We start from the raw sequence: 20,991 nt of genomic DNA on the forward strand, positions 1-20,991 counted from the left end.
TCCCCTGGCACCGAACAGTTTCTTGTCCAGTCTCCTAACTACAGAACCAAAGGGTGGCCATTTTTCCTGGGAGACGCCTGGCTTCAGTTCCATTGTGAACAATGGAAAATAGCAAGACAACTTTACTAGGGACAGTGTCATTGACACATGCAACATGAGAGAAAGTTTCATGGAGGCTAATTGGATAACCATATATTATTTTTTAAAAATAAATTTTAAGCTTCCTGTCTATGTTTTTTCAATGTCTTTATTTGAAACATTTGTAAAAGACAAGGAACTTCAAACAAAAAACACTTTGTGTAAATCAGTTAAGGTTGCCAAGAGACAACAATGCCAAAGTCAAAACCCAAGAAATATAGAATAAAGCTGTGTGCACATATCCATTACCTTCTTCCACATTCTCACCCAAAGATATGCTCACAGTCAAATCCTCTAGCAAATCAGCCCTACTGAACAATAGTCACCAAGCTGACACCAAAACAACCTTAACTCTGCCCTCTGAGGAATGCATAAAAAACACAGTGCAAGTCTGTCTCATGGGTAGGATACATAGTAGCCCACAAATCAAAGTTCACACACCCATACTGCTAAAAATATGTAGCCAAAAGAACTCGTGTCATAACCATAGGGGTAGCCTAAATTCCTCCTTACCTGTAAGGGGTTAAGAAGCTCAAGTAACCTGGTTGGCACCTGACCAAAGGAACCAATGGGGACAGAAGATACTTTCAAATCTTGCAGGGGAAGGTTTTGTTTTGGGTTCTTTGTTTTTGTGGTCATTCGCTCTTGGGACTAAGAGGGACCGGACATCAATTCATGTTCTCCAAATCTTCCTGAACAAGTCTCTCATATTTCAAACTTGTAAGTAACAGGCAGGCAAGGCGTATTAGTTTACCTTTGTTTTCTCAACTTGTGAATTTTCCCTTTGCTAGAGGGAGGTTTGTCCCTGTTTTGTTGTAACTTTGAAACTAAGGCTAGAGGGGGTTCCTCTGTGCTCTTTGAATTTTCTGCTACTCTGTAAGGTTAACTACCAGCCTGAATTTACAGAGGTGATTCTTTTACCTTTTTCTCTTTAAATAAAATCCTGATTTTTCCATTGTTCCAAGACCCAGGGGTTTGGGTCTTTGATCATTTTGTAACCAATTGGTTAGGATATTATTCTCAAGCCTCCCCAGGAAAGGGGGTGTATAGGCTTGGGGGAATATTTCGGGGGAATAGGACTCCAAGTGGTCCTTTCCCTGATTGTTTGTTAAATTACTTGGTGGTGGTAGCGATCCCAAAGCAAGAAGGGAGTCTGTGCCTTGGGGAAGTTTTAACCTAACCTTGTAAGAATAAGCTTAGGGGGTCTTTCATGCAGGTCCCCACATCTGTACCCCAGAGTTCAGAGTGGGGAAGGAACCCTGACAACCCATGATGGGAAAAAATACTAGCATCATTATACTATTGTTCACAATTCTAGTATTACACAGACATTTGTTACAAGAGGTGTCAATGTTCCTAAGAAGAAACACCACCAGGCTCAGCTCTCCTTGACATAGGGCCTGTGGGCTCAATCCTTTCCCGACAGCAGGGTTCTAGAATAGGGCAGGTGGCCCTGGGAAGATCGAACTCAATGAGAGGAGGAAGCAGAAGGCCTTTTTTGTATGGCGGAGGGAGATGAAGACAATCCCCTTCCAGGCAGGGACCTTCTGTGTTAATATGCCTCCTTGCCCTCCGGCAACTACTGCTGCCCAAGGGCAGTCACCTCACTTAGAGTTTGGGAACCTCTTCCTTCTGGAAGTCATCCCAGTACCCTGAAGTGATGTAGGCAGGCTCTCTTCCTGTCCTGTCCATCTGCTGCCCTCTTATGGCTCTTCCTCCTCCTCTGCACCCAGGTATCAGGAGGTATGATGGGAGGAAGTCATATTTATTTACTCTTCCGTGGTTTCACTTAAGGTATTTTTTTTAAAGGAGCTGGTAAGTAAATGTTCAAATAGTTTTGGTTACTGTTTGCTAAAATTATTCCAAATATTTCAAAAGAAAAATTTTAATGAAGAAGGAACCTTGTTTAATCTAATTAAATAGAAGCAGAATTTATGGGTGGCTAATGAGGTAGTCATTCGTCTTTGCTGCTTTTGGTATTTTCTAGGAACATGGAGCCTTTTTCCTAACACATTTTAAACACTTTAACTTGCCAGGAAATTATTTTTAAAAAGTGAAAGCAATGCAATTGCTGGAGCCTCTCTGATTGCAATTCTCCATTCAGTTTGCTGGCACACCGTTCTGTCTGTCCCACAGGGTCCTGTAAAGCTAGCCTCTCAGAGATGGTAGGGGGCAGGGGAGGATTTCTCATCTGCTAACTCTCTCTTCACTTTTCCCCCCGTAAGCAGAGAGGACTTCTTCCCTCCACAGGATTCCCTCTCATCACAGAGTGGGAGTGTGTGCGTACATGTACACTTGCTAACCACAGCATAGTAACACACAAGCTCAATATGGGACTGGATTAGACCCAAGAGCTCAAAGGCCAGGTTCCTGAGCCTCTCCAATTCTCTTCTCCGCCCCCACAACACAGAAGCAGCAGGAGACCTGCACCAGCTTTCAGTAACTTCCAATTCACTCAGTACCCGTTTTCAAAGGTGAGGCAGTGTGGTTAGTGAATCAGGCCTTAGATCTGGACCCAGGACACCTGGAAAGGGGTTCTGGAACAATTTGTACAGTGGGGGCGCTGAGAGCCGTTTAACCAAACTGTAAACCCTGTATATAATGGAAACCACTTCAAGCCAGGGGGTGTGGCAGCAGCCCTACTTCTAGTACTCATCCACCTGGGTTCTACTCCCAGCTCTGCACTGACCTGCTGGGTGACCTCAGGCAAGCCATTCCCCTCCCTGAGTCTCTGGTTCCCCTGATCTGTCCTTCCTATCTGGGAAGAGTTTTTCTGGAAGCACCAGTCTCTTACTATATGTCAGTACAGTGCTCAGTGCAATGGGAAATCTCAGCAGGGGCCTCTAACATGCTACATTAGTGCAAATAATCATAACTGAAACAGAGGCTGTGACAATCCCAACATTGCCAACTCTTGTGGTTTTATTGTGAGCCTCACAATAACTGATATTTTACGTAAAACATTTAAGTAAGTAGGAAAATAAGTAGATATTTTACTTATTTATTTTAACATGACTCCAGCTCCTGGAGTCATGTTACTATATGCAAATTTCAGCTTCCACTGAAAAAAAGAAGTGACATTTCTAGCCCTCATGGCTGTGCAGAAATATAGAAAAACACGATCCATGTGCCCACAATGGCCCAGAAACCAGAAAGGTAAGAAAAAGAACCCAAAGCATCTTGTTTTAAAGGGGTCTGACTGTTCTTTTTAACATTTGGGGTTTGTGATACTGCTTTCTATCCAGCCCCAGCCCCCATAACCACAGGACCAAAGATATCACTTCCATCAGGAACAAGATTTCTCTAGGGAGCCGAAACATTCCTGACTCAACCCAGAACCCTCTGGTCCTGGACCATCACAACACAGGGTTGCCCCCTTCTCTTCTCTCCCCTACTCTCCATTATAGGCATAGACTCACATCATTCACAAAATTCCTTTACACAGCATGGTGGCACAAGACTTCATCAACTCTGCCCTCCCAGTGGTGAATAAGAAAATTGGCTTAAAAGTAGGGCTGTCAATTAATCAGAGTTAACTCACGCGATTAACTCAAAAAATTAATCATGATTAAAAAAATTATTCACAATTAATTGCAGTTTTAATCACACAGTTAAATAGAATACAAAGTGAAATTTATTAAATATTTTGGATGTTCAACATTTTCAAATATATTAATTTCAATTACAACACAGAATACACAGTAGAGAGTGCTCACTTTATAGCATTTTTATTACAAATATTTGCACTGTAAAAATGGCAAACACAAGAAATATTTTTCAATTCACCTCATACAAGAACTGTACGCAATCTCTTTATCGTGAAAGTGCAACTTACAAATGTAGATTTTTTGTTAAATAACTGCACTCAAAAATAAAACAATGTTAAACTTTAGACGCTACAAGTCCACTCAGTCCTACTTCTTGTTCAGCCAACCGCTAAGACTAACATGTTTGTTTACATTTATGGGAGATAATGCTGCCTGCTTCTTATTTACAACGTCACCAGAAAATGAGAACAGGCGTTCGCATGGCACTTTTGTAGCCGGCACTGCAAGGTATTTACGTGCCAGAAATGCTAAACATTAGTATGCCCCTTCACGCTTCAGCCACCATTCCAGAGGACATGCTTCCATGCTGATGATGCTCTTTAAAACAATAATGCATTAATTAAATTTGTGGCTGAACTCCTTGGGGGAGAACTATATATCTCCTGCTCTGTTTTATCCACATTCTGCCATATATTTCATGTTACAGCAGTCTTGGATGATGACCCAATGCGTGTTGTTCGTTTTAAGAACGCTTTCACTGCAGATTTGACAAAACACAGAGAAGGTACCAATGTGAGATTTCTAAAGATACCTACATCACTCGACCCCAGGTTTAAGAATCTGAAGTTCCTTCCAAAATCTCAGAGGAATGCGGTGTGGCGCATGCTTTCAGAAGTCTTAAAAGAGCAACACTCAGATGCAGAAACTACAGAACCTGAACCATCAAAAAAGAAAATCAACCTGCTGGTGGCATCTCACTCAGATGATGAAAATGAACATGTGTCGGTCCGCACTGCTTTGAATGGTTATCAAGCAGAAGCTATCATCATCCTTTGGAATGATGGCTGAAGTATGAAGGGACATATGAATCTTAAGTGCATCTGGCACATAAATATCTTGCAATGCCAGCTACAACAATGCCATGCGAATGCCTGTTCTCACTTTCAGGTGATATTGTAAACAAGAAGTGGGTAGCATTATCTCCTGCAAATGTAAACAAACTTGTTTATCTGAGTGATAAGCTGGACAAGAAGTAGGACTGAGTGGACTTGCAGACTAACGTTTTACATTGTTTTATTTTTGAATTTAGTAAATTTTTGTACTTCTATATTTGTAAGTTCAACTTTCATGATAAAGAGATTGCACTACAGTACTTGTATTAGATTAATTGAAAAATACTATTTCTTTTGTTTTTTATGGTGCAAAGATTTGTAATAAAAAATAAATATAAAGTGAGCACTGTACACTTTGTATTCTGTGTTGTAACTGAAATCAATATATTTGAAAATATAGAAAATTTCAAAAACTATTTAAATAAATGGTATTCTATTATTGTTTCACAGCAATTAATTTTTTAATTGCTTGACAGCCTACTTAGAAGTAATGAGATTTAAAAATTATACATGTTGGGTTCTCTTCTTTGCCTTCTGTTTTCTCAGCTTTCGTACACAATCACTTCACCTTTTCAAGCTTCTTCCAAAACCATGAGGGCTAGAAACTGAACCTTTTTTTTAAAATGAAAGCTGAGATTTTCGTGTAATCTACTGTAGTGAGCAGCTGAGACATGTCTCTCGGTGGTGCCTTAGAAATGGCTGAGAGACTCTGGACTTTGGAGTTTGATCAGTCCCGCAGTTTGAAGTCTCAGAGTGGTTAATGGTTCCCTGGTGGTGAGGGGAGGGGCTGACCTGATCTAAGCAGGGAGACTTGATGTAAAAAGTCACTTGCCAGGCAAGCTTGAGAGCCATGAACAGAGGCAGCTAACAGGGAAGTTTCAGAGGGGGTCTGGAGCGGGAGCAAGAGAGGCTTTCCTTTCAGGTTCAGGTCTATGTGCAATTTCAAGGTGACCAGCAATGGAACAGTGGGGGTGACCTGTGATGGATGTGCCATGTTTTCTTTTCTGCCTGAAGCCAGAAGGGACTTCTGTGCATAAAGTACAAGTTTAGTGCCTGTGCTGGAGGGAAAGATTCTTGGATTGGAGAGTCAAGAAGAGACGCTCCTGAGAATCAGAGACACTGAGGTGTTCCTAGACAGCCAGGCTCAGGAAACATTGGCCCCCACAGGTTTAAGAAAGAATGGAGCTGACCACCAAAATGTCACAGAGAGAAGAAGTCAGAGAGGAGACCTGGCAGTTTATAACCAGGGGAAAGAGGTCATGGCGACATTCTACAAAGCTGGAAACAGAGGAGGATGGACAGGCTGTGGCTGTCAGAGAGAAGTAGTCCAGGAGGAATTTCACACAGCTAGAATTTTCCAATCGATACCAAGTCTTCAACATGGAAACTGTGGAAGACACCTCTCAAGATCCAGCTGGTCCAAGGGAACAGAGAGATGTATGGGACATATATGTAGATAGCAGCTTGGCCCAACCTATATGAAAAACAGGCTTGCCTGTACAGAATTCTCCAACAGTCTAAGGAAGACTAACAATCCTTGTTTGGGATTCAGGACTCAGAAGAATCTAAAACATTTTGCAAAGGACAAGCGGACAACAGGACAGTGTGCTGCCATCCCAATGCCAAGACAAAAGCCGTCACTCCAAGATTGGATAGGCTTTGGAAATTAACAGGCAAGGATCAACTGGTGATGGTTCATATTGGCACTAATGACACTGCCTTTCAGGCTATCTCCCAGAGAATAGGGAATTTAGAAGCGTGCTAAAGAAGAATGTCCAACCAATCTTCTCTGGGATTCTTCCTGTTATGCAAGCAAAGGAAGACAGAGGGCAGAAGATTCTGGAAGTGAACCTCTGGCTAGGTAAGTGGTTTAGGGTGGAAGGTTTTGGTTCTGTGGAACATTGCTCCACCTTCTAAGCAGTACAGTTTTGATGCTTTCCATGTGAGCAGAATCTCCTTGGGAACTAGGTAGCTAGGGTAGTCAGGAGGGCATTAAACCAATAACAAAGGGGGAAGAATAAAGACAGAATATGTGAGCACTAATTTAGCCCAGAATAAAGATGCTGAAAGCAAAAATTAATCAAGGAACCAAAGGACATGAGGAGAAGAAATTATTTAATTGCCTGTATACCAATGTTAGGTTCCTGGGTAACAAACAAGGAATTGGAATTGCTCATTCATGAGCATAAATTTGACCTCACTGGTATTATTGAAACCTGGTGGGATGATTTGCACAATTGGAATGTTAAAATCTATTGTCATAATCTAGGAAAGATCAAGAGGGCAAAGAGGGAGCGGGAGAGGCTCTCTGCATCAAAACTGACATTACCTGTTTCCAAGTGTCTGATAACTCAGAAGAAAATGACCCTGAATGCTTATGGATCAAGGTCCTAACAGATAAAGCATAACATGGGGTATTAGTTGGTGTCTGCTACATACCACCAAACCACACTACAAAACAGGATGAGAGGTTCCTACACACCTATCTACAATGTGTAGGGGAAAAACGCTGTTTGATCTTACAGGACTTCAATCTGAGTGACACATGCTGAAGGTCTCCTGCTGCTAGTACTAAAACATCCTTGGAATTTCAAAAATTATAGATAATAATTTCCTAACTGAAAACCAGGGGGATTCCAATATTAGACCTAGTCTTAACAGATAAAGAGGAACTGATCACAGAACTAAAAATGATCGGTAGCTTCGGTAAAAGTAATCATGACTTGATTACATTTATAATGTGCAAACAGAACAAAGTCCAGATCAGTAATACACACACACACACACCTGTAGTCTGGGAGCCACCTCCTGAGCACGCCCTTGGGGCCGGAGGTCACTCTGCACTGGCCTACCTCGGTTTCCCTCTCAGTGAGGTAACAATGAGTTCACTTTAAAAGCCCACAAAGAGAAGCCAAACACTCTATTCTACATTAATCTCTCTCTCTCTAGTGGAGACTTCTAGAAAAGTGTTTGAACAACAGTTTACTTGCTCTTACTTCAGAGCCCAGGCAAAACTTTAAAAGTCCCAAAACAAAAAGTCTCCAGCAGCAGCTCCTTCTGTAAGGCCTCAGGCTTGCTCAGTCTCTCCCAGATGGAGAGCTTTGTAATTCCTTCTTTCTATTTCTTCAAAGTCTCTCTTAGACCTTCCTGCCTAGAAAGCTCTGTAGTCCCCTCTTTCTCCAGTTGGAACTCCTAGCTGCTCTTTAATAGGGGAATCAGATCCCTCTCAGGTGTGTCTACTTAGTAACCAGGGTTAGCTGACTCCAGACCTCTAGGCCATAAAGGTGGAAGCCACATGGTCACGGTGCTTTGAAAAGGGCCAGTTTCAAAAAGCTGAAAACAACTATGAGCCAAATCAGCTAGCAGGAAGTATATAATCAGAAAAATATGAATGATAATTGGGAATTGTTTAAGAATACCTTACACTAGATACCCAAAAAGCCACAATCCCACAATGGAGGAAGAAAGCCAAACTGGCAGCTATAATTAAAAATTAAATATAAAAAATGGAAGAAAGGGCAAGTTGATAGCAATGAATATAATTCAGAAGCTAGGAATTGTAGAAAATTGATAAGGGAAGACAAGGGACACAAGGAGAAATCTATGGCGAGCAGAGTTAAGGTCAATAAGGAGTTATTTAAGGATATTAGAAACAAAATGAATCCTGACAACGATACTGGTCCAATGGTAGAATTATTAATAACAATGCAGAAAAGGCAGAAGTGTTCAATAAATATTTCTGTTCTATAGTGTGTGTGTACGGAGGAGAATGATATAGTTATATCATATGATAACAAGCTTTCCATTCCACTAGTATCTTAAGAGGTTGTTCAACTGCAGTTACTACAGTTAGATATTTTTTAAGTTAGCAAGTCTGGATAATTTGCATCCAAGAGTTTTAAAAGAGCTGGCTACGGACCTTTTTGGACTATTAATGTTGTTTTTTAATAGATCTTGGAACTCTGGGAAAGTTCCAGAAGACTGCAAGAAAGCTAATGTTGTGCCAATATTTGAAAAGCGTAAATGGGATGACATACATAGTTACAGACCTGTCAGTATTGCCCAGACCCCTGGCAAGATAATGGAGAGGCTGATACGGAACTCTATTAATACAGAATTAAAGAAGGGTAATATAATTAATGTCAATCAAAACAGGTTTATGGAAAATATATCCTGTCAAGCTAACTTGATTTCTTTTTTTGATGAGATTTCAAGTTTGGTTGATAAAGGTAACAGTGTAGATGTAATATACTTAAGTCTTCTGTAAGGCATTTGAATTGGTACTGCACAACATTTTGATTAAAAAACCAAAGCAATATTAAATTAACACGGCACATATTAAAAGCTGTCTAACTGATAGGTTTTAAAAGGTAATTGTAAATGAGGAATCATTATCAAGCGGATATGTTTCTAGTGTGATCCCTCATGGATTTGTTCTTGGCACTACACTACACTACTTACCATTTTTATCTATGACCTGGAAGAAAACAAAATCATCATTGATAACGACACAACAATGGGGGAGCAGTAAATAATGAAAAGGATAGGTCATTTACACAGAGTGATCTGGATCACTTGGTAAGCTGAGCACAAGCAAACAATACGCATTTTAATACAGCTAAATGTGTGCATCTAAGAACAAGGAATATAGGCCATACTTACACGATGGAGAACTTTATCCTGGAAAGCAGTAATGCTGAGAGAGATTTGGAGGTCATAGTGGATAATCAGCTGAACATAAACTCCCAGATTAATGTTGTACCCAAAAGGGTTAATGCGATCCTTGGATATATAAACAGGGGAATCTTGAGAAGGAGTAGAGGGGATAATTTTACCTCTGCATTTGGAACTGATGCAACCACTGCTGTAATAGTGTGTCCACAATTTAAGAAGGAGGATAAAAATTGGAGAGGGTTCAGAAAAGAGTCAAGAGAATGACTAAAAGATTAGAAAACATGCCTTTTGGTGATAGACTCAAGGAGCTCAATCTATTTATCTTAACAAAGAGATGGGGTTCAGTCTATATAAGATTACAGTCTACAAGTACATACATGGGGAACAAATATTTGAAAATCGGCTCTTCAATCTAGCAGAGAAAGGAATAACATGATCCAATGGCTGGAGGTTGAAGCTAGACATATTCACACTGGAAATAAGATGTAAATTTTAAATAGTGAAAGTAATTAACCATTAGAACAATTTACAAAGGATGGTGGGGGATTCTCCACCATGGACAATTTTTAAATCAAGATTGAATGTTTTTCTAAAAGATATGCCATAGGAATTATTTCAGGGAAGTTCTCTGGCCTGTGTTATACAGGAGATCAGACTAGATGATCACAATGGTCCCTTCTGGCCTTGGGATATATGAGTCTCAATCTTCCTTTATCCCACTGCTGCTGTGGTAGCACGGCATCCTGACTCACTGGTGAAGCCACAGACCAGTTCCCCAGGCCACAGCCCTACTAACCAGATAACTCATGAAACAAGAGACACCAAGCTAGGTTACTTCACCTCTCACAGGTATCACGACACATAAAAATGCCACATTTTGCATTTGCAACACAAAATTAAATGTGTAATTTGCTAATCAGCCCTCCAAAAATCATTCTTTTTCCTGAAGTCAGAAAGGATCTTAGGACAGAAACAAATTACATGTAGATCCTTAGATTTTGAGGCCAGAAGGGGTCTCCTGCATAGCACAGGCCACACAACTTCACCGAGGTTTCTCTGCATCAAACCCATACATTCCAGTTGAGCAAGAGCATGGTCCTTAGAAAGAGACATATAATCTCAATTTAAATATTTCCCGTGACAGAGAATCCACCACATCCTATGAAAGTTATTCCCAGTGGTCAATTACCCTGACTATTAAAAATATCAACCTTATTTCGAGGCTGAATTTGTCTAGCTTCAGCTTCCAGCCTTTGGAATCTTGGATTTTGTTCTGGCTTTGTCTGTAAAATTAAAGAGCTTTCTGCTATCAGAATTCTTCTTCCATGTAGGGACATGTAGACCATGACCTAGTCGCCTCTTAGCCATCTCTTGAATAAACTAAGTAGATTGAGCGTCTTTAGTCTCTCACTGTCAGGCTGGTTTTCCAGACCTTGAATCATCTGTAGCTCTTCTCCAAACCCTCTATAATTTTTCAACATCTTTGAAGTGAGGACACCTCAACATCTTTTTTGAAGTGAGGACACCTGGAGTGGACACAGTACCCCAGGAATGATCTCACTAAGGTCATATACAATGGTAAACACCTCCCTGCTTCAACTTGATATTCTCCTGCTCATACATCCAAGGATTGCATTTACTCACTTAACCACCACATTAAACTGGGAGCTGATGTCCAGTTAGTTACCCACCATGACTGCTAAGTCCATTTCAGAGTCATTGTTTTCCAAAATCCAGTCTCACTCTATATAAGCATGATCTAAATGCTGGGTTTCTAGACCTATAACCCTGCATTTAGCTGTTTGAAAATGAATGTCGTTCAAGGCTTACCATGCAATCTAGATTGCTCTGTAGAACTGACTTGTCCTTATCATTTACCACTCCACCAATTTGGGTATCATCTGAAAACTTTACCAGCAATGATTTGGTATTCTTACAGATCACTGATAAAGATATTGAATAGCACTGGGCCTAGAGCAGACCCCTGTGCAGGCCCCCCCACCAAAAAACATCCCCATTAGAGGATGATTCCCCAGTTACATATCAGGCTATGCCCACACTGCTCAGTAATTGACAGAAGGAGCACTACAATCTATAACAAATTATAAATGCAAATTCAAGTGTCATACACACAGCTTAGTGACAAATGGATCTACAAACATGCCAAATGTGAGGAAGATTTTGACACAAAGTGATAATGAAATAAATCTATAATTTGTTACATATAGCTGGAGTGGTCACTTGATGCGCCTTTTAGCTAAAGACAGATACTCCAGGAATAAAGGAAAATATAGTTGAAACTGTAAAATACTTCCATAATAACTACTTTTCATAAGTTGTGCTTAAAAGAGCAAACCAGATCATAGCTTATTCTACCTCAAGATGCCTAATGGCATTCAGAAGCTAATTGTTTTGAGTAGTTTGTTAAGAACTAGCATAACTGGATGATAATTTGTGCAGATAACTGTGACAAAACAGATGGTGTTGTCACCGCCTATGTAGTAAACATAGGGATGAAGAGAAATTTAGAAGAACAGACTGAATATTTCCATTGGCTTGGACAAAGTGCAAATGGATGGCTGTAACATTATTAATGCTGTCGAGACATTTGGAAGGTACTTCAGGAAACACCACAGAGAAATATTTAAGGACAAACTTACATTACAGGCAGTGAAGAAACAGATGAAGCAAGCACTTGCTCCACTTCATTTTATTATCTATGTTCTCAACCCAAAGCTCCAGGGTAGATGTCTAAGTACAAATAAGGTGCATGCTGCTATGACATGGTCATTGGTTAATCAACCAACAAAACAGATTTCAGGGACGAAGAAGAATCAGTCCAAACACATTTGCTGCTGACCCTATCAATAAAGTTGAATCACTGAAGTCCCTGGTGATCCATATAGATGTAGAGTTTATAAAAGGCACAAGACAGCTTTGGAGGTGGCGCAGAGGAGCACCCTCTGCTGATGTGATCCTCCCAAGACCAGCTATGCTGGCTTCAGGGCAGATTTGTGTCAACAGAGCAGCACAAAGCCTCCACAACAGAGCAGTGGTTTGGATCACTGAGCATGGCATGTAAAGCAAAATACTAACCATCCAGGCACTCAGGGCAGCCCGATGGGACACCCACCCACCAATGGTGCTTCTCTTAAAAACAGTGCAACGAAGTTTTCATCCTCTTTATCTATTTCTCCCTATACCTTGTGGTCCTCGTCCTTAAAAAAAAAAACAACAAAAAAAACCGCTGTTTCCCCTTGTTTACGAATAAGACATTTTAACTCTAAGCCTGGATGGTCTATTTATAAACCTGTTAGTATCTGGCTGCAAATAACTTTCTGCAAATAGACAAGCCTAGAGGGAACGCAGTCACATTCCCTGATCCAATAAAAAGACACAAAGTAATACAAAAATAAAAAGAAACCCAAGACTTCAAACCTGGGCCTGTTGGAATGACTTCTGCCTCTTTTTGATCCGAGATGGAAGAACAAAATCACAGCCCCTTGCAAGGAAAGCAAGCTCTCCTCTTAAGTCTGGGTCTCTTCGCAGAGAGGTTTCCTTGATCATCATCTTGTTAAGTTCCTGAGCAACCTTTTCGCTTTCCAGCTGTGGTACAGAGTCTTTGTAGGAGATCACGTCAGCCCCAATGGATCACTTTCTTATTTTTGCTTTTCACAGGCAAGGAGTTGCAACTGATTTCATGTAGAAACATACTAACTCTTCTCTTTCCTCACAGGGAAAGTGTCCTAGCATAGTATCTGAATCCTGAAGCCAAAGCCCCCTGGCACACACTTTTTTTTCTGACATTTAAACTATCCCTCAGCACTACCAGTATCTCATGATGCCTTCTTGCAATACTTTATCGAGAAACATGATCTACAACAGAATCTATTCCCCTGTTGGCTACATGACAGAAAATCTGTCCTTGGCTTGTAATAGGCCAGGGGTATTGTGGGAAAGGAGGTACCCACCACCACTACCAAGAGTGCTAAAGTTAGACACACTGCAAAAGTAGCTAAATATATCACCTTCCCCAATAGTTCTTATTTTAAGAGCTTCAAAGCTGAAATGTGATGTGTAAACCTGCATCAGTCAGCCCCTGCTGGGCTAAAAACATATGCTCTAAGCACAGGCCAATGTGGAAATGGTGTTAAGAGGTTTATGATGCCTCTGCCTTGTGAGCTGATGAAGCAGTGGAGCAAGACTAATTCTAATTCAAATTGTAGACTATTATTTTTAGAAAAGCTTAACTTTTATTCCTTATTTGGAAAAAGCAAATCACCTTGTTTCTCGCCATCTAAAAGAAGTATGGTAGGGTGACCTTAGGTAATAAACTCAGGCATTTTGGAGCAGCTATTACAAAAATGGTTTTATAAAGAGACCTTAATGAGTCATCCTTTTTATTTACTTTTTCCACAGCTCTCACTTTGTTGTCTCTGGCATGAGGAGCAGCCAGTGTCTAACTATGTTACTTTGAAGAGACTCACACAGATGATTCTGGTTTATGACATCGGGGTGCTGGCTTGATTCTCTGAAAAGTATAATTTATAATAGTACTGATCATGTGCCTGGCAATGGGGACCTACGTCCAATTCCTGCTCCACAGGATGAGCAAACATCATTTCTCTGGTTTTTCTTTCCTAGCTAATCCACTTCCACAGTCTACCATCCCCATTGGGTTTAGATGGTCCCAGCTACTTTGCCAGGAGCTTACTTTCTGTGTTTGGTAACACACAACAGCTGATACACCTATTTTTATTATAATCCTGCTTTTGAGAATAATTTTACAAACATCCCTACAATGTCCAGTCATCCACCAAATTAAGGACATATTGGACCACATTCTCTGTGTTGGTCCCTTGCTCTCAGTAGGACCCCTGTAGGGGCTCCAGAAGCTCACAGGGTTTTATCCCGTACAATAGTTTAAAAGAAAAATTCTGTAGATGATTGTGGGATCTCTTGGACTGCAAACAACAAATCTGGGAGTAACCTGTCCCACTTACAGGCTTTGGTGGTCACGAATTTGTACAGCATTCTCTTAAGAGTCTTATTCAAACAAATGGCTTAAATAAGCATTCGACGATGACAGACTGATGTTGTATCAGATCCTTGGCTGGTGCACATTGGCGTTACTTCAATGATTTTACCGTAGCCTATGGAAATATGGGAACATATCCCAGCTGAGGATCTGGACCTTAAAATTCTGGAGGGAGCACATTGCTTGTAGCTGCTGGGACATAAAGCTAGTGCCATTATCTGTTAACATTATCTTGGGTATCCACTTAATAGAACACCTGGTGACAAATTGTGCTGCGAAGGAGTACAAAGAAATGGCCTCTGCATATTATGTCGCAGAGTCAACTCTGACCAACATATAGCCACACCTGTTGGTGCTCCAGGTACGTCTACACTGCAATTAAAAACCTACAGCTGACCCATGCCAGCTAACTCAGGATTGTGGGGCTCAGATTAAAGGGCTGTTTAACTGCAACGTAGACATTTGGGATCAGGCTGGAACCTGGGCTCCGGGACCTTGCGTGGCGGGAGGGTCCCAGAGCTCAGGCTGCAGCCCAAGCCCGAATGTCAACACTTCAATTAAACAGCCCCATAACCCAACCTCCGTGAGCCCACGTCAGCTAGCATAGGTGCGTGTCTAATTGCAGTGTATTTCTAAAGGTCCTATCACATCAAGCCCAATCCAACTGAATTGAATATCCACTGAATGAAGAGGGAGAAGAGTATGTTTGGGAGCCACCAGCTGGCATACATGGCACAAACTACAGTATTCTTTGATTTCTTTATAGATCTGTGGCCAGAAAATCCAAGACAATTTTCTCTCCTGGGTCTCCTATACTCCCAAGCAGTCAGACCAGGGTACAGCATGGGCTATGTGTCATATTTCTCTACAAAAGGACTTTAGAATGAGAAAGTTGTGTAAGTCCAATCCTTTAGTGTTCATTTAAACTCCTTTACTTCTGCTTATAATTGTAAGGATACGTGCATTGTTTCTGTAAGTCCATAGCAGAAATGGGGCTGGGGAAAGTTCTAGGAAGGCACTCTCCAGAGAAGCACAAAGACAGACAAGAGTTTTAGGAAGAATTCTAATTTCTTTATTTTAATGAATTATAAATATTGTGGTAGCACCTAGATGCCCAGCCAGGACTCAGGGCTCCACATTGCTGTGATTCGTTACCGCAGTCACATGGCAGGGAAGAATACCACAGTCACATGGCAGGGTACCAGATGTCGATTTATTTTGAACCAGCAGTAACAGGGTGTATGTTCCTCATCTTTCACTGAAATGTACTGAACGTCCAGAAAGATACCAAAAGACCTCTTGTACCCACAGGTTTAGCAACAGTCTTTAAAATAAATTCCCCAGACCTGTGTGAAAAACGGGACATAGCTATCCGGAAGCCACTGACTATTTTTTAGAATGGCAGACATTTACTTTTCATGCCCAGGTGAACAGGTCATAAAAGATCTAAGAGGTTTCTTTTCTTGCTTTGACATTCCAGAAAAATGTAGTTGACAATGGGACCTAGTTTGACAAATCTGAATTCCCAGCTTTGGAGGTATATTAGATGTCAAGCACATTACTTCCAGTACCCAGAAAGGAACTAATAGAACTATGCAGCAGAGAGACCCCTTATTAGCTCTGCTGAGCTACAGGGCAAAGCCCACATCAGCCACTAGAATAAACCCTGCTCATCAAATTTTTCTGAGTGAACAGATCAGAATACATTTCCATCCTTTGATACAACTCTTCACTGTAAGTGGTCCTGCTTAAAGGATGAGTTGAGAGATGTCAAATGTAACAGATCTCTTATTTACCCATCAGAATGCAGACAAACTTTCACTCACACCTAAACCTGGAGGCCCAATCCTGATGGAGGTGGATGAATGAAGCTGTTGTCACTGGATACAGCTGCAACCCAATTCCTACGTGGCTGGGGCTAATCGAAGCATTCCATACAGATGAAATGGGCAGCAGCTTAGTTACGCTGGTTCCAAACTCAAGTGAACTGCCACAACACCTTAACAGCACTGGTATTCCCATTAGCAGTCGCAGCCTTAGAGGTTTCAGGTGCCAGGTGTTTCATCCCATTGAGCGTGAGTGTTCTGGGTTATTTCTCTACAATGTATTACATTCTAATTTTCTGAAACTAATTGCATTTTATTTTTTTTTCTATCACCTATGGATTGCTGGGGAGATTTATATATTATTGTAATTACTTGACAAGAGGCTGTTGAAGAGTAGGAGGGTGTCACCCTGGGAGTGGTGACCGAGGTCTCCCCTTTAGTAGTATGTCTTGCATTCGCTGATCATCTTTGAAGTGAACAGGTCTCTGGTCGGAGTCCCTCATTGGGTGAAGATGTCGTGTACTACCAAATCGTGAAATTCCCGTTCATGGTTGATCACAAAATGTCTGCTGAGCGAGTCCATGATGACATTACGTGTCCCGGGACGATAGGCTACAGACAAGAGGATCTGGTGATTGATGCACCAATTCCAGAGATTAACCACCTCTGCGCACAGCACGGCCCATTTCGTTCCTCCCATTTGTTGACATAGAAGACATGTTCGCCAAATGGAGGACCCCGACCAGAGACCTATTTGCTTCACAGGTGTCTGACATGATGAGAACATGAGGGGACCGTGCAAACAGAAGAAAGGATTGGCAAGCCTCTCTCACAACTCAGAGTTCCAGGGTGTTTATGTGCATCCTGAATTCTCAGGGAGTCCATATTCCTTGAGTCATGAGGTTACCCAGGTGGGCTCCCCAGCCCACCAGGGATGCATCAGTGATGATTGTCTTGTCTGGGAGGAGGGAAGAAAAGGAACCCACACACATACACAATGTGGGTCTGTCCAGCACTGGAGGGATGACAGTACTTTGGTGGAGACTGTCAGCATGAAGTCTGTGAAATGGCAGTTTGGCAAGTAAATGGACTGGAGCCACGTCGGGAGGCAGCGAAGGCGTGGGGTCATGTAGGTACATGAAGCTATGTGGCCAAGGAGGGACAGGCAAGTTGTTCACTATTATGTTATGATGCCGCTCATTGTGTGGAATCTGTTTATGGGCAAGTAAGCTCATGCTATCACCAAACTGGTTGAAGCCCTGATGAAGTCCTGAGACTGTGTGGGGTCAAGCATTGATTATCTGACATTGACACTGATTCTGAGAGAGAAAAGGAGGTTGAGTAACATTGAGGTTGACGTGGGGGCTTCTTGTCTGGATCTCATGGCTAGGAGCCAATCACTGACATATGGAAATACAAGGATGCTGTAACTCCTGACACAGGCTGCTACGACAGAAAATACTTTGGTGAAGACTCTGGGAGCGGCAGCTAACCCAAAAGGGAGGACTCTATCGGAAATGTTGGGAACCCACTGTAAATCTCAGGAAATGTCTGTGGGCAGGATGAATATCGGTGTGAAAGTAAGTGCCCTTCATATTGAGAGCCATAAACTACATGCCTTTCTCTAAGGATGGAATTATGGCTGCCAGCGTGACCGTAAAAAACTTGAGTTTGTGGATAAATGATTGAGGTGCCAGAGACTGAGAACTGATATCCACCAACCTTTCTTCTTGGGATGAGGGTGTTGGTTGAGTAGAATCCTGTTCCCTGATATTCCGGAGGAACACGTTCTATTGCTCCCTGTTATAACAAGAAGTTCACCTCTTGGGTGAGAATACTGTCATGAGAGTGGTCCCTGAAGGGGGGCATGGAGGGGGTTTTGGAGGGGGTACTGTCACAAATTTGATCGTATAGTCATGGTGAATGATGTTTGACACCCATCTGTCCATTGTTATTGCACTTCAAGTGTAGGAAAAGAGTGCTAAATGACCACCAAAGGGAGTAGGAATCGTGAGGTGGTAGGCATAGTAGTTGGCAACTCTCGGGCTTGCATCAGGAATACCTCATGGCTGGAGGCTGTATCTGTGATGTTGAAGCCTGCGAGGGGGGCACTGGAAAGTGAGACCTCTGTGCCTTTTGACATTTCCTTGGATGCTCAAAAGGTCTCTGTGAATATACTTGATAAGACCTGTAGTGTCAGGGGGATGACTGGAACTGGAATGTTCATTTCAGGGCAGGAGTGTAGATGCCCAATGAGCGAAGAGTGGCCCTGGAATCCTTTAGCGTATGCAGTGATTCATCTGTCCTCTGGTTAAAAAGATGGAATTTGTCGAAAGGGAGGTCTTCAATAGTGTTCTGTGTCTTCCTAGGAAAACCAGAAGAACGGTGCCAAGACTCCCTGTGCATGACTGTGGCTGTAGCCATGGCCCTGAAGGAGGTATCGCTGCATCTACTGCAGATTGGAGGGCCGTTCTGACCACAAACTTCCCTTCTTCAATAAGTGCCTGAAAATGAGCACTACTGTGTTGTGGATGGCTATCCGTAAATTCCTCTAATTTACTGTAATTCAGGAAGTCATATTTGTCTAGTAATGCCGGATAATTCACAATCATGAATTGCAGGCTAGATGATGAAAATACTTTACGTCCTAGAAGGTGACTCCAGACCTTCCCCATTTTATCAAACAGTGTAGATCGGGGGTGTTGCTGTTTGACCCATTCTGTCACAGCCTGGACGATTAGGGAATTTGGAGGTGGATGGAAAAAAGAAACTCAAAACCTTTGGCAGGAACATTTCTGCTCTCTTGGGGATATCTGTGTATGTAGCAGGGGTGTGCCACAGTATCCTGGCAGGCTCCAGAATGGCTTTATTAATTAGTAACACAATTCTCGCTGACCCCAAAGTGTGGAGGAATATCCAGCAGCGTATGCTGGCAGTCTTGGATTTTTTCTGAAGAAATTTGGAGTTTCCCACGCAACTTACCATAACAGCTCCTGAAATTGTCTGAAATCATCCCGTGTGGGAGGGGATGCTGTAGTCACCTCCTCAACTGGAGATGAGGAAGGGAATATTGCCAGTTCTAGTGGAACTGCTGGGACCAGGCTAAAAAGTTCTTCCTCCACCACTGGATCTGCTTGCCTACCGGTGGGCACCCTCAAAGGGGAGGCAGGTGATGGTTCCCTCATGGCCCGGGCAGATTCCAAGGGATAATATTGTGTCCAGGGTCCCAAATATGGCCAATAAGCTGGATCCGATGGAGGTTGTGGGAGTCCCCACAGAATGGGGTATCAATGGATCTGTGGTCACTGAGGGGTAGATGTCACCAGGGATGTGATGGTCTCTGTGATGGCGCATACGAATGGTATGATAAAGGTGGCTCTTCCAGTTCCAATTCATTGGAAGAGGAGAAGGTGAATTCTGGTTCCAATGGCGGTACCGTCGGAGCTGGTGGAAGAGTGTAGCTTATCCGTGTAGGGGGTGAGGGATCCCATATCAGAGGCCTTGGAGATACGATCTCTCTAGAAGTGGAGGGACCCTATGGAGGGGGTGACTCTGGATCTGGAAGGCAAATACATCCTGAGGCTCAATCACTGTTCTGGATCACCCTGGTGTGAGAGGCACTCTCTCTTTCCCAGGTATTGGTACCAGCGCTGGGGTCTTTCCTGGTATGGGAGGGTCACGTGTTTTGTGGGCTCCAACAGATGGTGGTACCAATGTATCAGTGCCTGGAATCACTGGATCCCATTGCTTATGGGTCTTTTTCTCGTGCCTATCAGACTTAGAGCATACGCCGTCCCCTTGGGACAAGCGGGTAGAAGGAGCATCCATCTTCTTTGATTTGGAGGAAGGCTTAGTCCTGGTGCTTAATTTGTGCCAGGGTTGAGCCTGGCACCTCTAGGCTTGGCAGTTCATAGCCCTGGCACCTCTGGGCCTGCCAACTCAGTTATGAAAGTAAAAAAATTGCTTGAGCCCTGGCACCTAATTGCTTGACCTCTGGCACCTCTTTCATTACAAATTAAACACTCCTTAGTCCCTGCTTATGGGTGTGCTTCCTTACCTCTTGACTAGGCCCCACCATGGGGTCTGTGGGGATGGTACTGCTGGCACCGGAGTCAGATGTGGTAGTGGGAGGCGAGCTCTTCACTGAATCAGGACGATGTATGGGGGAGTTCCCCGGCCTGAGTCCAAGTGAGGTCTCATGGCGAGCTCCATGAGATGCTTCCAGAGGTGAAGTGCCCGGTCTTCTAGGGTGCGGTGGTGGAAGGACTGGCAAATACTAGACATGGCCACAATGTGGGCTTCCCCCAGGCAGCAGAGGCAGTATTATTGGTTGTTCCTAACCAAGAAGAATCGCAAGCAGGAGGCTCAGACTTTGAGGCCTGGAGTCCTTCACGTAGTCCAGTACCCGCAAGTAGGTATGGGGGAGGAGGAGTGAAAACCCCAAAGTCTATCTAAAAACAAGCACTAAAACTATTAACTATCAGAACTAAAATAATAATAAAACTGGTAAATCTACTATAAAACTCATAAGACTATGTACAACTAACTTTTTCAGAAGTGCATCAGAAATGAGGACATTGAAAGTTCTGACCCGGACCACGTGGAGGTGAGGAGAAACTGGAGATGCAGTCAGTCTGTTTTGTCCTTTCTCACCT

The 20,991-nt window shown here is 42.5% G+C and overlaps 1 protein-coding gene across 7 annotated transcripts in view; it reads right to left on the bottom strand.

Annotated features, from left to right (window-relative positions):
• The window catches only part of PPP2R3A (protein phosphatase 2 regulatory subunit B''alpha), a 137,624-nt gene that overhangs the window by 72,860 nt on the left and 43,773 nt on the right, over nt 1-20,991 (bottom strand). The window contains exon 1 of one of the 7 annotated variants that reach the window (XM_043521999.1): nt 12,911-13,057. The exons of the other annotated variants lie outside the window; for them this stretch is intronic. Coding sequence (XP_043377934.1) covers nt 12,911-13,042 — 132 coding nt within the window. The 5' untranslated portion in view covers nt 13,043-13,057. Of the gene's footprint in view, nt 1-12,910; nt 13,058-20,991 lie in introns of those variants that run through there. 7 annotated transcript variants of the gene reach the window in all.

The sequence above is a fragment of the Chelonia mydas genome, chromosome 9, assembly GCF_015237465.2.
Source record: "Chelonia mydas isolate rCheMyd1 chromosome 9, rCheMyd1.pri.v2, whole genome shotgun sequence".
Classification (NCBI taxonomy): Eukaryota; Metazoa; Chordata; order Testudines; family Cheloniidae; genus Chelonia; species Chelonia mydas.